A 14,097-nucleotide genomic window follows, 5' to 3' on the forward strand; every position below is an offset into this window, starting at 1 on the left:
GGGTCAGGAAAGAGTTGGATCAGGCCAGGTGCAGCCTCCAAGCTGGGGCAGCACCTGGCCCACTAGTAGCCCACCTGGGTGGCCCCCAGGGGGCACTGTCACTGCAGAGGACCGGGACCACCTGCAGCTCAGGCGCTGCTCGGCGCACTGGCAACTTGCCCCCTTACCGCAGGCAGGCTTCAGCTCCAACAACAACAAAAAAAGATAGGGCCCTCACCATAACATGACAAAATTGAAATGGTTTAATTTCAGTTTAGGGGGGGCATAGAATAAAATCCTAAGGACTAAATCCCTGTCACATGTACAAGCGCCCATCTGTCTCTCTCAGCTGGCCCAGCTAGTACAATTTAAGCCAGTGTCTGATGAGAGAAAGCTAACTGGGGAAACCTCAGCCCTGAGAAGACTGAGGTAAAAAAGACCATTCCACTATAACAACATGACCCTCACATCCTTGTTTCTGTCTATGCTTCCTGTGAGTCCTAGTGAACTCCTTGTCCCATGGATGATGGTCTGTGTATGCTCCCACCAGTGGCTGGACAGGGCAATGGCAGCAAAACTCTTCCCAATACTGAAAAATTACGAGTTGAGTCCCCACTTCCCAATTGCCCACCCATATCTGATTGGCATTCCAGCAAATGGGAACAGATGTAGAGTTGGCACTGCTCAGGACATTAGGAAGCTATGATGTATTTTGGATGACTTTATGCTTGTAGGTTAATCTTAAATATTATTAACAGGTCCCTGTGGGAAGGAAATGGAGAAGAAGATGCTGAAGACTGGGTATTTTATCCTCTTGCTCAGTTGTTTTGCCTTGCAGCTGGATGCTAACCCTGGGCTCAAAGTAAGAATCACGCAGAAAGGGCTGGACTATGGTAAGCCTGAGATTTCCAATAGTTCTTCTGCAACACATTTTATTATTAGAGTACATTAATATTTGCACAAGGTAAGAACAAAGTCCTGAAAGATTGAGAGTTACTAGCAAGCTTAAGAGAGGAAGGAAGATTTAAAAGATGTATTTTTAAGAGAGGAAATGACTTGGAGGTAGACAAGAGCTGCTGCAATAGATGAAAAACTTGAAAATCTAAGGAGTCACATAGCAAAGAAGAAAGAACTGCTGCTGAAGCACAGTGAGTGGGTAGAAGAGTACTTGGATATGGAGCCAGGAAGGTAGAATGTTGTGAGGCTGGATATCAGAACAGGTTGTTGTCCAGGAATGGTATCAATAGGAAGCCAGGAAAATTAGTGCCATACTATGGGTACTATGGGCAGTATGATTGGGGTAACATGGTCCTGGTTCATATAGCAAGGGAGTAATCTGGTCAATGTGTTGGACCTTTGAAGTTAGGTAGCAGGCCATAAATAGAGATGCTTCATTAGTCAAAATGAAATATGATCAGTGTCTGCAGATCACCTACACCTGAACCAGTGAGAGAAGAGGGGGTTACATATGTGACCTGCCTATTGCTCCCAGCCAGACTCAGGCAGCAGCTGCCTCAGGGCATCAGTTTCAGTAGTTCTCATCCCCTAGACTCACAGTTATTCCTGCTTCACCACTCTATCATCTGCTAGAGCTAAGAGCCAGCCAAGGATCTGGCCTTCAGAACCACCTCAAGACATCATTTAGGAATCAGCATCCAAGCATCAGAGAGCAAGCAAAAACCACATCAGAGAGCAAGCAGAAACCAAGTGAAAGAAATTGTTCCTCCAACCCCCTACTGCAGTTTCCATTGTGTCCTAACCTGCTGCTCAAATAGCGTTTTCTGTATCCTGTAGATCCTCTTCCACTAGACTGATCTGATCCAGCAGGAGCTCCTAGTATCTTCAACCCTCCCAGAAGCAAACACGGCCATATCACAACACCCTGTTTAGATTCTGAGTCCTCTCCCTTCCATACTAACAAGTATAGCTTATTCTACTCCCAGCTTCTCCCACCAAATTCCCAGCCACAGTAGCCTGATCTCTCACATCTGCCAATAAGGAACGTCCCCTTTTTATCTCTCTCTGTGTCCATCCTTTCACCATTCAAGCTCTTAAAGCACCACCATTTTCATCTCTCTCCTACATCTTTTCTCCCCTCATTTTCAATACCCATTCTTATTACTTCTGTAACAAATCCCTTTCCTCTTCCCCTGTCTCCCTTTGTCTCACTAATTCTTCCTCTCCCAAACCTGATACCCATTAAGTATAATTTTGTTTAATAATGAAAAAACAGCAACATCCAGTGCATGAGATATCGAACCCTCTCACCTTGTATCTTTCTCCTTTCTCTCCCTTTCCCTTTCTTGATAATTCCGTCTTTTATCTAAGCCTTAGATCTTAAAGTATTTGGGCCAGTAAAGAAATAATAATATGTCCCTGGACAGCACCTAGCACAATTTTGTGTGTTTAATGCATTAATAATTCCTTGATTCAACAGAAGCCGGGTCAAAGTAAGGATAAATCATCAGCAATGTTCTGTGCATGATGACAGGTAGACAATGGACACGAAAAGTAAAAGCTCAGCTTTATGAGTCTAAGATTACAGCGTTACTATAACAAAGTTTTTTTGCTAAAGGTGAAGGTCAGGTCCACTTACTTCCCAAGCTGAACATTAGTTGCAAATGCTTCTATGGGGAACTAAAGACCTTCAGTCACCCAAAGCAGAAGTAATCTTTCCCTTCCAAATCAGAAATAATCATTCCATAAGCGAGACAGTGCCTTAGAGCTCCCTTACACCTGCTATAGTAGGTGGGTATCAGGATTAAGCCCAGTATTTGCCGGTATGAGTCAGGAAGAGCTGTTCTAGAGCTTCCAAGAACTGCTAGGTGCTGTCAGGATTAATGGGTAGAAAATTGGACAAGCACTAACACAGACATTAGTAATGCCCTGCCAATCCAGATAGCATCTGATAGCTGAGGAAGGTGCAGCCTGTTATGTCTTTTCTACCACGGCAGAATTTTGAAGGTTGGGGTATTTAATCCTGACATCCCTCTAGTCTAGCTTGGGGCTGAATTATGACAATCTGGGGCCCTAAACTAGGGCTTCCCAACCTTTCTATGCTTTGGCCTGGCAAACTGCGGACTGGAAGTTGCCATGGCCCGGCAAACTGCAGAACACTGTGTGGAGCCCTGTGGCCAGAATTTTTGCCTGGAACAAAAGTAAAGATGCTTCTACCCCTGGGCAGTGAGGTGGGCCTAATCCTCAACTATGACTGCCGCAAGCCCTGCAGGAGGAGTCGCGGCCTCTGTCTGGCTCTGCAGGGCCACCTTTTGCCGGTCTGCAGTCACTTCCAGTCCAGCAGCCAACCCTTTGCGACCCAGGGGTTGGTTTAGAGGCCCCTCATAATATGAGGCCCTAAAATGAAGATTACTTAGCTTATGCCTAAATCCGGCACAGCTCTAGCTGCCAGAAGACCCCAGCAAGGCACCCTCATGCTCACAGGAACAAACACTGGGGTGCCTTTACCATGAGGAAACCCTGAATTCTGACAGCCTTCTCACCACAAAAAATGTAAATTTAAAAAAATAGTGTTCATGTTGGGCAGTAATTAATCCTGAATCTTTGTTCATGTTTATGTGGATCAAGAGGAAATTTGGGGGAAATCCCCTTCAGCAGCCTTGGAAGCAAAGTTAAAATGGAAGTAGTCTCAGAAATATGAGTGAGGGAAAAAGGAAGCTGAGCTGTCTCCAGGTTCTAAGAGCCAAGAGAAGCACAGAAAAAGAAGACAAACAAACTGGGGACTTGAAGATGTGGTGTTTAGCGACAGCTCAATGCATGTGATGCACAAGACTGAAACTATCATAACATTGGAACATGCCAGAGTGGGGATGCCATAGGTGTGTTAGAGGGGTAAGGGGAAGGGACAGAGAATTGCAGCGTTTTATACCATATAAGTCATGGTCAAACCTAAGTCCTCTCCTAGAAATAAAAAAGGAGCAGTTAGACAAGCTGAAATAAAACCAGACATGATTCCTAGTATAGAAGACAAATCAATTCCGACAAATTTGGTGTGAAAGATTTTCCTCAGACAGTTCCTCCAATAGAGGCTCCAGTGCCAAAAGGGTGGTACACTGTGAATTAGCTGGAGTCAATTCTAGAATACAAGACACAAATCCTTGGTCTTAGATACGTGCTTGCAATATAAAGGTACAAGATCAAAATTATGGAAATGACAGTGAGAGATAATCTGTCTATCTTGATGGCATGTTTGGAGATGGGGGCACCTGCATTTGATCTACATCGTATAAGCTTTCCAGCCATAGAGAAAGCAATTGAATGGTTCTTTGTCCCTTCACAGGCTGGAAAGTTGGGCTGGAGAACATAAAGCAAGAAATACAAAATGAAACCTTCCAAAGCTGGAGTGACCGTGAGAACTTTGGACTTGTTAAATTTTACTACACTGTTTCAGGGTGAGTAAGCAATCAAAAATATTCTAAAGCAATGGTATAAAATAGTTTTAGTGATAAGGGAGGTCTTAATGGATTCATAAAGCCCTTACTTGCTGTTACTTTATTAGACCACTGGATTTTCAAAAGCACTCATAGATCATCTAACTGCTCCCATTGCCCAGTCATTGTCAAGTATTTTGTATATAACCTGCCAGAGATTAATTTAAAGAAAGGGTTTGAAGGAAGACTACATAGCAACTACTCAGATCTTTAGAAGATCTTCCCCTACCAAAAGGGCAACAAAAAAGTAAGCATATCTGTGTTTAAGGGAAAAATTGATATTATGAGCAATAAGGGTCAACAAAGGGCCTTAATAGAAAACACAGAGGGGGCAGTGGTAGGTTAGAAGAGAGGGGAATGATACAGCTGGAGTGATGAGGTGGGAAAATTATTTTTGCAACAGTTTTTTGAATAAATATAGGGAGGGCAAAATATCGTTATGACGTGACAAGGCTTTACATCCATTTTGCACAGGTATAAATCACTGTATGAGGGACTATGCAGTATAGAATCAGGGGATTCTATAAGTTCCTACCATTCCCCCAAACGAAGCAAGCTGCTAAAAGAATATAAATTTTTATAGCATTCCTTACCCTCGTCAGACAAAAGTTCTAGTTAGGCTCTAATCCAGTGGTTCTCAACCATCTTAGACTGAAGGCACCCTTATATAACTTATCTGAATGTAGCTGCACCCTGTATCAAAAAATAAAACCAGAAAAATAATTGAGCAATTCTGTTGCAAAAGACTCAAAAAGATCACAATGGGTGAGAATGCTTTGACATAATCAATTCTTATATAAAATCTATGGGTTTATTTTATTAACCATGTGTAGATGTTTGCACCTCTACTGGTGCTAATATTGCCATGACACCCTGGTTGAGATCACTGTTCTAATCCAACAGAAAAGCATACATTTCCCATCTGTCAGGACTGTTTCACCTTAATAAGTCAGTCCCTTGGCCAGTCATATGGGATTACTTCCTTGCCTATAATAGTTCCTAACTTTCCATTATACAGTTCTCCAGAGCTAGAAACTTAAAGGAAATGGCTGGTGCCTTTTCCCACTATTTCCCAGTATCACTGGCAGGCTGAACCCTAAACACCCCAGTTCCACATTTTATGGACAATGAGCAAAGACTGCCCCATCCCTCAAATGAGTGAGGTTTACCTGTAATGATGGGCTTCTTTCTATAGACTGGGAAAATTCACTTAAAGGGATGAGGCTTGTCTGTCTTCAAAGAAGATACACACCCTAAGGATACAAAACATTGCAGAGACCTCTATTCCTAATGCAAAGTGTTCTACCTCACTGCTCAAATTTATTTTACTTAGGGGTTGAGTATAACATTGAGTTTAAAGGACCCTTTTCCTCAAGGGGTACCATTTACCTTCAGGTCAAGGGTACCTTTCCCCATGCAATTGGATAGTTTTACCATGAAATGCTACTACATGTTGTCTTGTAACTCAAAACCATTTTGTACTATTTAATTGTATCAGAAGACTTCAGAATCTCGTCTCTCGTTTGAGTGCAAACTAATATCCCTCTTTCATTTTATAGGCTCAGAATGAACACTGTTGAATTCCCAGATGCCTCTGTATCCCTCATACCTGGAACTGGGATTAAGCTGGCAATTGAACACGCTTCTGCAACCTTCCATGCAAACTGGAGTATAAAAACTTGGCTAGTGTAAGTATTGTACTATGTGAGCCCCAGTATACTCTTCTGGAAAGTGGATTAAAATAAAAAAATATAAAATGTAGTTACTAATCTAATTTCTAAGGAGGTCAAATGTCCTTTACCAAATAATAGCAACCTGTTGATACAGCTCTCTTGAGTGTGATACATTCATTTCAGGTTAACAGTATAGTATTAATTAAGATGCTACTACTAAGGGTGCCTCTGGAAAGTATCAGATCAAAATTCTGTTATTAGGCTGGTATTTTCCAGACTGTTAATTAAGTGAATATTTAGGAAGCTGTTTAATACTTTGGATCACACTCTACAAAAAGGGGTTAATAATTACATGTGTGTTATATTGCATTTACTGTGTAACTGGAAAGGTTGACTCCATAACTAATTTACTTATAGTTAACTTTGGGTGCTCTTAGGACAAGTACAGATTGCTGCACCTAGGGCGCAAAAATATCCAGCACATCTACTGGCTGGGAAGTGACTCTCTCAGGAGCACAGAAGCGGAAAGGGCTCTCAGAGTCATAGTGGACTCCAAGATGAACATGAGTCGTCAGTGTGACAAAATCATCAGCAAAGCTAACCACACTTTATCATGCATTGGCAGATGCATGACAAATAGATCCAAGGAGGTAATACTTTCCCTGTATGCGGCATTGGTCAGACCGCAGCTGAAGTACTGCATCCAGTTTTGGGCGCCGTACTTCAAGAAGGATGTTGATAGACTCGAGAGGGTCCACAGGAGGAACACTCATATGGTTAGGGGCTTACAGGACAAGCCCTATGAGGAGAGACTGAGAGACCTGGACCTCTTCAGCCTCCACAAGAGAAGGCTAAGAGGTGATCATGTGGCCACCTACAAATTCATTAGGGGACACAGCAAGGGATCGGAGATGCTCTCTTCACCAGGGCACCTCTTGGGGTAACAAGGAACAATGGTCACAAACTGACAGAGAGCAGATTTAGGCTAGATATCAGGAAAAACTTCTTCATGGTAAGGGTGGCCAAAATTTGGAATGGGCTTCCAAGAAAGGTGGTGCTGTCCCCTACCTTGGGGGTCTTTAAAAGAAGGCTGGATAGGCATCTGGCTGGGGTCATCTGACCCCAGCACTCTTTCCTGCCTAGGCAGGGGGTCAGACTCGATGATCTGTTGAGGTCCCTTCTGACCCTAGCATCTATGGTTCTATTCTATCTATCTTCCCAGAAAACTGTATTAACAGAATATTAAGGTTACAAAGTTATGTATTCAAAAGGTAAGAAATATCAGAATTCAAGTTGCTTCTGAAATCTTACTTTGGGCTCCTTTTATGATATTGTCTTTAATGGCTCAATTGCATACTATTTTTCCATTTTAAAATTAATTCTGCACTTAACATTGTAATATGTTTTTATGGAATGCTCTATGTATTAAAAATAGGTTATGGGGGTTTTTTTGATTTCTTACGTGGGGCCACATTTACTGTAACTTGGGATATGAGAGTATATATCCACAACACAGATCTCTATCACTTCAGCTAATGGAGTAACTGGTAGCAGTACTAGGCTATTATCCTCTAGATGGACTAGGCAGTAGAAGGGAATGGAGCACAGCTATTGCCAGCAGGGTTTCACCTCTGTTCCCTGACAGCAAAAGATCACAGATACTCAGTTCCCCTGAGTTTAGCTCCAAGTCCTGGAGAGGAATGTACTCTAGGGGTTAACACTGCTGCCCCTTTGCCTCCAGCTTGTCTCTTTTCTCCATGCTCCACTCCAACTCACAGTTTTGAAGGAGAATATATTGATTCCAGTGGAGCAGGTGATGACTGCTTTCTCTCCATGGATAGTTAGAAGGGCTTTTTCTGAGGCAGTGCTACAGCTCTTGTGGCAGCATTGTCACAGATCTGAGAGTTATAGGAGAATTGAACTAGCATTAATCAGAAAATTGTTATTCAAGTCGCAATGAAATTGTGATGATTTGGAACCTGGCTAACTGCAGCATGATTCAAGAATACTCTCTGAAGGTGAGAGGAAAAGACTCATTCTTTATCCACCCAATATATGGATCAAAGCCTCTTAGTCTTGACTCATCATTACTTTCTTAAATGTTTCCTAAGAGTAGATTTTTCAGCTGAGCTTATTGTTTTGTCTGTGTAGCAGAAACCATGGAGGAGCTACTGTGTCTCTTTCAGGAGTGTTTATCACAGTGATCTTCCAAGTGTCAAGGGATAACAAAGGCCGCCTATCCATGCTGTTTCACAACTGCTGGCTAAGCATTCATGATGTTAAAGTCAAGTTGAGTGGAGGAGCCAGGTAGGTGCGAGAGATCTCTTATTGTCACTCTGGTGAAAAGTAGACAAGTCAGGCTATATCTAAATACTAAACTTACCCTCCTCATCACTGCACTGCACTGCTCTGGGTACATGGTTTCCTAAATCTGAAGCAGTGCAGCCACCTCCATGCAGAATTTGGGGCAATTTGGTAAGTCACAAGGCCAATTAGCCTGCCTCCAGCTAATAGCCCTCCCAAAGGACCACATAGCTCAGCTACATTGCTTTGAATTTAGGAAGGAACTCTGTCCAGAGTAGCTCAGCATGCTCAAGAGCAACACCTCTGGGGACAAAAAATTGTCTGCATAGACATTACCTCAGAGGCACATGTCCCACTTGTCAAAGTTAGAATGAGCATTTCCTATGGCTACTTTAATATCAGCATTCACTGAGTTTCAAATAGCCTCTAATTCTCAACCTAAATATGAGCCAGTCCTCATCTAGCCAGAAAGAATTGATTGTATAGCCTTTTTCTGTCATCATAGCCATTTCTTACTTCTGCCTCATTTATACTTTGCCTACATCTCTTCCTGAGGGCTCCTTCCTCAAGGCCACCTGGTCTTTCTCTACTCTTGCCAAACTCAAGACTGAGGCAGTGAAGCCACACTGGAAGTACCTGTGCCATTGCTCTTGAGATTTCTGCCTTTGGTGTGCTTAAAAGCATGATCTCAGGATTGGAGTATGCAGAGTGGGAGATGGACAGGATATGCATGAGAGTTTGGCCTCTAGGAGCACTGGAGTAACAGTGTAGACATACCCCATGTCTATATGGCATTGTAGTGACCTTCATTTGTGAGGTGGACTCTTGGCAGTTTTTAGGCTTCATGCAGGTATATTATATACTGGATTACTAGTCCAATACAAGTTATTGACTAGCCTGAAAGCCAGATATTACATTTTGTATAAACCTAGCTTATACATAGGTATATTAACTAAAGAAATTATTCAAATAGCTAAAACAATGGTAAGGTTCTCTTCTGTTCTTTTCCTCTTCTTCAGCTGGGTCTTTAACCTCTTTGCTGGTTATCTGAAGAAGCCCATTCAAGCCTACTTGGATAAAAATGTAAGTCTTTAAAGACTGTTTCAGGAGCGAGGTTTAAAGAACATCTGAAACTGCCTCATCTCTGAGGCCAGGAACAGGGATTGGTAACCTATGTTCTGTGGGCTATAGAGCTTATGGGCTTTGGCAGCATTGTGCTGTCAGGGGGCTTCGCTCACACCACAGCTGGGTGGTAGGGAAAAGTGGCAATAGCAGCTGCCAGGTTGGAAGTGCCGGCTCACCTCAGATCTGATCTGGGTTGTTTTGTCCCACTAGAAAATGTTGCTGATCCCTGACTTAGAACTTAGCTAAGGCATATCTTGAAAAAAGACAGCTCCAGTCTGACTCTCACCTTAGTAACACTTATTACCCTGGCACCACCATCTACTCTTTTTTTCCCCTTGAAATAATATGGAAGTTCATATGCTCAGTTATTTTTCACCTGGAGGGTCTTCCCATTGAGCAACTGATTTTTTAACAAATCTGTGATCACATACATAGAAGCCTTCATGTTTGTCTCTTAGACTTTATAGAAAAAGGCTGAAGGAGAGAACATAGGCCCTTTCATTCCAGAAAGAAAGTTCTCTATTACTTGTGCTACAAGGAAAATCACTTTTTGTAGTGACTGGTAAATGATATTATTAAATCTTTATTCTATACTCTTTCTGGGGCCAGTGTTAGAAAGTGGGATCAGAACAAATGCCTGAACAGGCTTGATTCAGCTAGAGAGAAGAGTTAAAATACGCACTACCCATTACATTACAGTGTCCTCTGTGTACTTCCATATAGTTGTGCCCGAAAATCAAACACAAAATCCAAAGGATGGATGCAGAGCTCAGAACTCTTAAGGGTGAGTCTCTGAAAATGAAATGTCTTTGTATTTCCATTTCCATGCCCTTCAGCATGTAGACTTTTGCATTAAATGTTGCCTGAGAACTGTATTTGACTGATTCTGTTCAAAAGCTACTACATTAAAGACCCATGTCCCCAGCAGATAGAGTGAGGGGTAAAGAAATGCTCAAATGATTCTAGAACTAAGCCCCACTCTCCATTCCCTTCCATTCTCTCAGACACTCACAGACACAATTATTATGTTCATGTTTAGTTGATGTCAACAGCAGGACAGCTGTAATCTATCGACCCACTGCAACTGTGTTCTGTGGTGATAAGGGACACTAAGGCCACACCTAGCTGCTAAATTTACTGTTCAAGGCAGTAGTGCCCTCAAACGTTCCACCCTGCTCTACATGGGCTGCCTCCTAACCCAGAAGCAGTGTAAGCACTACACTTCAGGTGAGCCAGTTATAACAGCTAAGTGACAACCTGCCCTAAGTTAGCCTTCATATGGCACTGCAGATATGGTCAAACTGCTCCTAGGTGGTAGTAGCCTAAACTCTATCCACCGTGGCACTACTTTATCCACTGTGGCAAACATGAGGTCAGCATTTCCAGAGGAACCTTGACTGCTCAGCATTTCAGCATCTGTAGTTATGCCTATTCTGTCATATCCTAGCACCTGCCGTGGAACCTGCATAGCATTGTTCCCCAGGTCCTGCTCTTCTGTGTGCATCTGCCAAGTTCTTACCAGCTGTCCTGACTCACACATTTACTGGGACTCTTGGCCTTGCTCTCCAGGTTTGTGATCTGGCCATGATCATTAGGGCAGATTGCCCACATGGCAGTTTATAATATGTTGCCTGAGCTGCTAGCTAGTCTGCAGCTAAATAAAAAAGAGATCCTGACCGCTGTGATCAACAAAAATCCCACATTATTTCTTGCAAGAGTAATCATGATAATCATAGTTTCATAGTTGGTAGGGTTGGAAGGGACCTGAGCAGATCATCAAGTCCGACCCCCTGCCATGGCAGGAAAGAGTACTGGGGTCAAATGACCACGGCAAGAGGTTTATCCAGTCTCCTATTAAAGACCCCCAGGGTAGGAGCCTATACCACTTCTCTTGGAAGTTGGTTCCAGATCCTAGCCACCCTGACAGTGAAGTAGGGCCTCCTGATATCTAGCCTGAATCTACCCTCTGCCAGCTTGTGACGGTTATTTCTTGTCACTCTTGGGAGTGCTCGGGGGAACAGGGACTCTCCCAATGCCTGCTGGTCCCCTCTGACTACTTTGTAAACGGCCACTAGATCCCCCCTCAGCCTTCTCTTGTGGAGGCTGAACAGGGTCAGGTCCCTTAGCCTCTCCTCGTAGGGCCTGCCCTGCTGACCCCTGATCATGCGGGTGGCCCTCCTCTGGACCCTCTCCATGTTGTCCACATCCCCCCTGAATTGCGGCGCCCAGAACTGGATGCAGTACTCCAACTGTGGCCTGACCAGTGTCGCATAGAGGGGGAGGATCACCTCCTTGGACCTGCTTGAGATGCATCTGTGGATGCATGACAAGGTACAGTTGGCCTTCCTGTCCACTCTTGGCCCATGTTCATTTTGGCATCAATAATGACTCCAAGATCCTTTTCTGCCTCTGCACTGACAAGAAGGGAGTTCCCTAGCCTGTAGGTATGCTGCTGGTTCTTATTTCCCAGGTGCAGTACCTTGCACTTGTCAGTGTTGAAACCCATCCTGTTCTCATCTGCCCACCCCTGTAACCTGTCTAGGTCCAAATGCAGCCTATTCCTCCCTTCTAGCGTGCCCACTTCTCCCCACATCTTAGTGTCATCTGCGAATTTGAACAGGGTGCTTTTTAGCTCTCCATCCAAGTCACTGATGAAGATATTGAACAGTACAGGCCCGAGGACTGAGCCCTGCAGAACCCCACTGCCCACATCCCTCCAGGTCAAATAAAACCCGTCCACCACCACTCTCTGGGTGCGGCCCTCCAGCCAACTAGTGACCCATTTGACTGTGTAGGTGTCGATGCCACAGTCTCCTAGTTTTTTAATGAGAATGAGGTGAGAGACAGTGTTGAAGGCCTTCCTAAAGTCCAGAAAGACTACATCCACTGCTAAACCTGCATCTAAGGATTTTGTGACCTGGTCATAGAAGGCCACCAGGTTGGTCTGACAGGGCCTGCCTCTAGTGAACCCATGTTGGGGTTGCTCCTAAGCATAATCTCCCCTGCTGGCCCCTCGCGGACATGCGCCAGGATAATTCTCTCAAAAAGCTTACCCAGGATCGAGATAAGACTGACTGGCCTATAGTTTCCTGAGTCCTCCTTCCTCCCTTTTTTGAAAATGGGAACCACATTGGCCCTTTTCCAGTGGCATTTGAGTTGCATTCAAACACACACAGTTATATTCTGTCTACCTAAACTTCCTCCTGCAGTTCAAATAGGATATGATATTTTCCGTTCTCTTTCTAAATTGGTTCATGTGGCTGATCCCTGTCAAACAGCTGTCCCTTACACATGAGAGGTAGCAGCATTTTCAATCAATCTGGGATGTGATCTGGTATGTAATCCCCATTACATCATTTAGAGGTGATAATTTCCATTAAATTTAACTAGAAGGCAGGGCAGGGTGGCACCTTAGAGATTAACTGGTTAAATTTAAATGTTTTCTTCTAGACTGTTTAATTAAAAGGAAGCTCTGGAAAAAAATGTTATTATTTCATTTTTTTTCCTGTGGGGAGGCAGAGCAAGCAATTCCTCTGTAGTTACATCCTTTCCCTTCAGGGGTGCCAGCTGGTCAATGGATGTGGTGAGTGGATGTGGATGCATCTGCTGTGGATGTATCTGCTGTCTAGCCCTTGCAGGTAGAGGATCTTCTGGAACTGCCTCTGGAGGACTGCTTTTTCAGCATAATTTTTTGCTTTGGTGACCACCTAGCAGCAAAACATTCTTTCCTGAAAAGCCATGGGCCGTGTGTAGTCTAAACAAGGGGCATGTGTGCATGACACTTTAAAGCGGGTTAAATGCTTTTGTACTGCTTTAATGGTGTTGGTGTTTGCATGCGTTGGTGGCGTATTGTGCACTAATTCCAGCTGCTGTAGCAAATTTGGTGGCATAACATGCCTTACATGACTTGGGGTGCAGCAACCTACAACCCCTCTGAGGAGTTTTAGTTTGCTACCCTACAGCCGCAGAGCAAAGCACTGGGCTCCATGCACCTCAGGGGCTCTGCAGGAAGCCCATGTAGGCAGCCTGGCAGCAGCCTGGGAAGGCAGGCTCCACCCAAGAAAAAAAAATCTTTTTTTCTTTTCTTGGAGCCTGTCTGCCTGCCTGAACTGCACGGAGGCCCAGTGCTTCCCTCCATGTCTGTGGTACCCCCTGGGACTGCCTGAGCCAGGTGCCTGAGGGTGGGTGCTGCCTGGGCATCACTGCTGCACAGGAAAGCACCAGCCCCAGCCCCCGCAGCCCAGGGACTGCTCCACCCACTGGTAGCTCACCCTCCCCTCCCCACCACCAAAGAGGCAGGTAAGTGGGTATGTGCACAACACGGGAGTTTAAAGGGCCCTAAATTGAAGCAGTGTTTTTAAAAACCCACCGTTTCAATTTAGGGCCCCTGTTTCATCTACACATGCCCATGAAGGAACCAAGGACTCAACCTGAATGGGTGAGTACATAACCCAACTGTTATGGAAGCTAGCAACAGTTTGCAATGCATTAGCTAGCAGTGTCATAAAAATCGCTGGTTCCTATGGTTACTGCCTCAGAGCTTGTATCTCCCCCTATCAGCTTATTCA

At 44.1% G+C, this 14,097-nt stretch overlaps 1 protein-coding gene across 8 annotated transcripts in view; it reads left to right on the forward strand.

Moving 5' to 3' along the window:
- Positions 1-14,097, forward strand: part of LOC102560261 (BPI fold-containing family C protein) — a 40,441-nt gene that overhangs the window by 8,767 nt on the left and 17,577 nt on the right. For all 8 annotated transcript variants that reach the window (XR_009461731.1, XR_009461730.1, XR_009461734.1 and 5 more), the window contains exons 2-7: positions 738-872; positions 4,277-4,388; positions 5,987-6,115; positions 8,252-8,407; positions 9,424-9,487; positions 10,253-10,313. Coding sequence is in view for 3 of the 8 variants with exons in the window: in XM_019489469.1 (XP_019345014.1) it covers positions 755-872; positions 4,277-4,388; positions 5,987-6,115; positions 8,252-8,407; positions 9,424-9,487; positions 10,253-10,313 (640 nt within the window). In the remaining 5 variants the exon portion in view is untranslated. The remainder of the gene's footprint in view (positions 1-737; positions 873-4,276; positions 4,389-5,986; positions 6,116-8,251; positions 8,408-9,423; positions 9,488-10,252; positions 10,314-14,097) is intronic.

The sequence above is a fragment of the Alligator mississippiensis genome, chromosome 4 (genome assembly GCF_030867095.1).
Source record: "Alligator mississippiensis isolate rAllMis1 chromosome 4, rAllMis1, whole genome shotgun sequence".
In the NCBI taxonomy this organism is placed as follows: domain Eukaryota; kingdom Metazoa; phylum Chordata; order Crocodylia; family Alligatoridae; genus Alligator; species Alligator mississippiensis.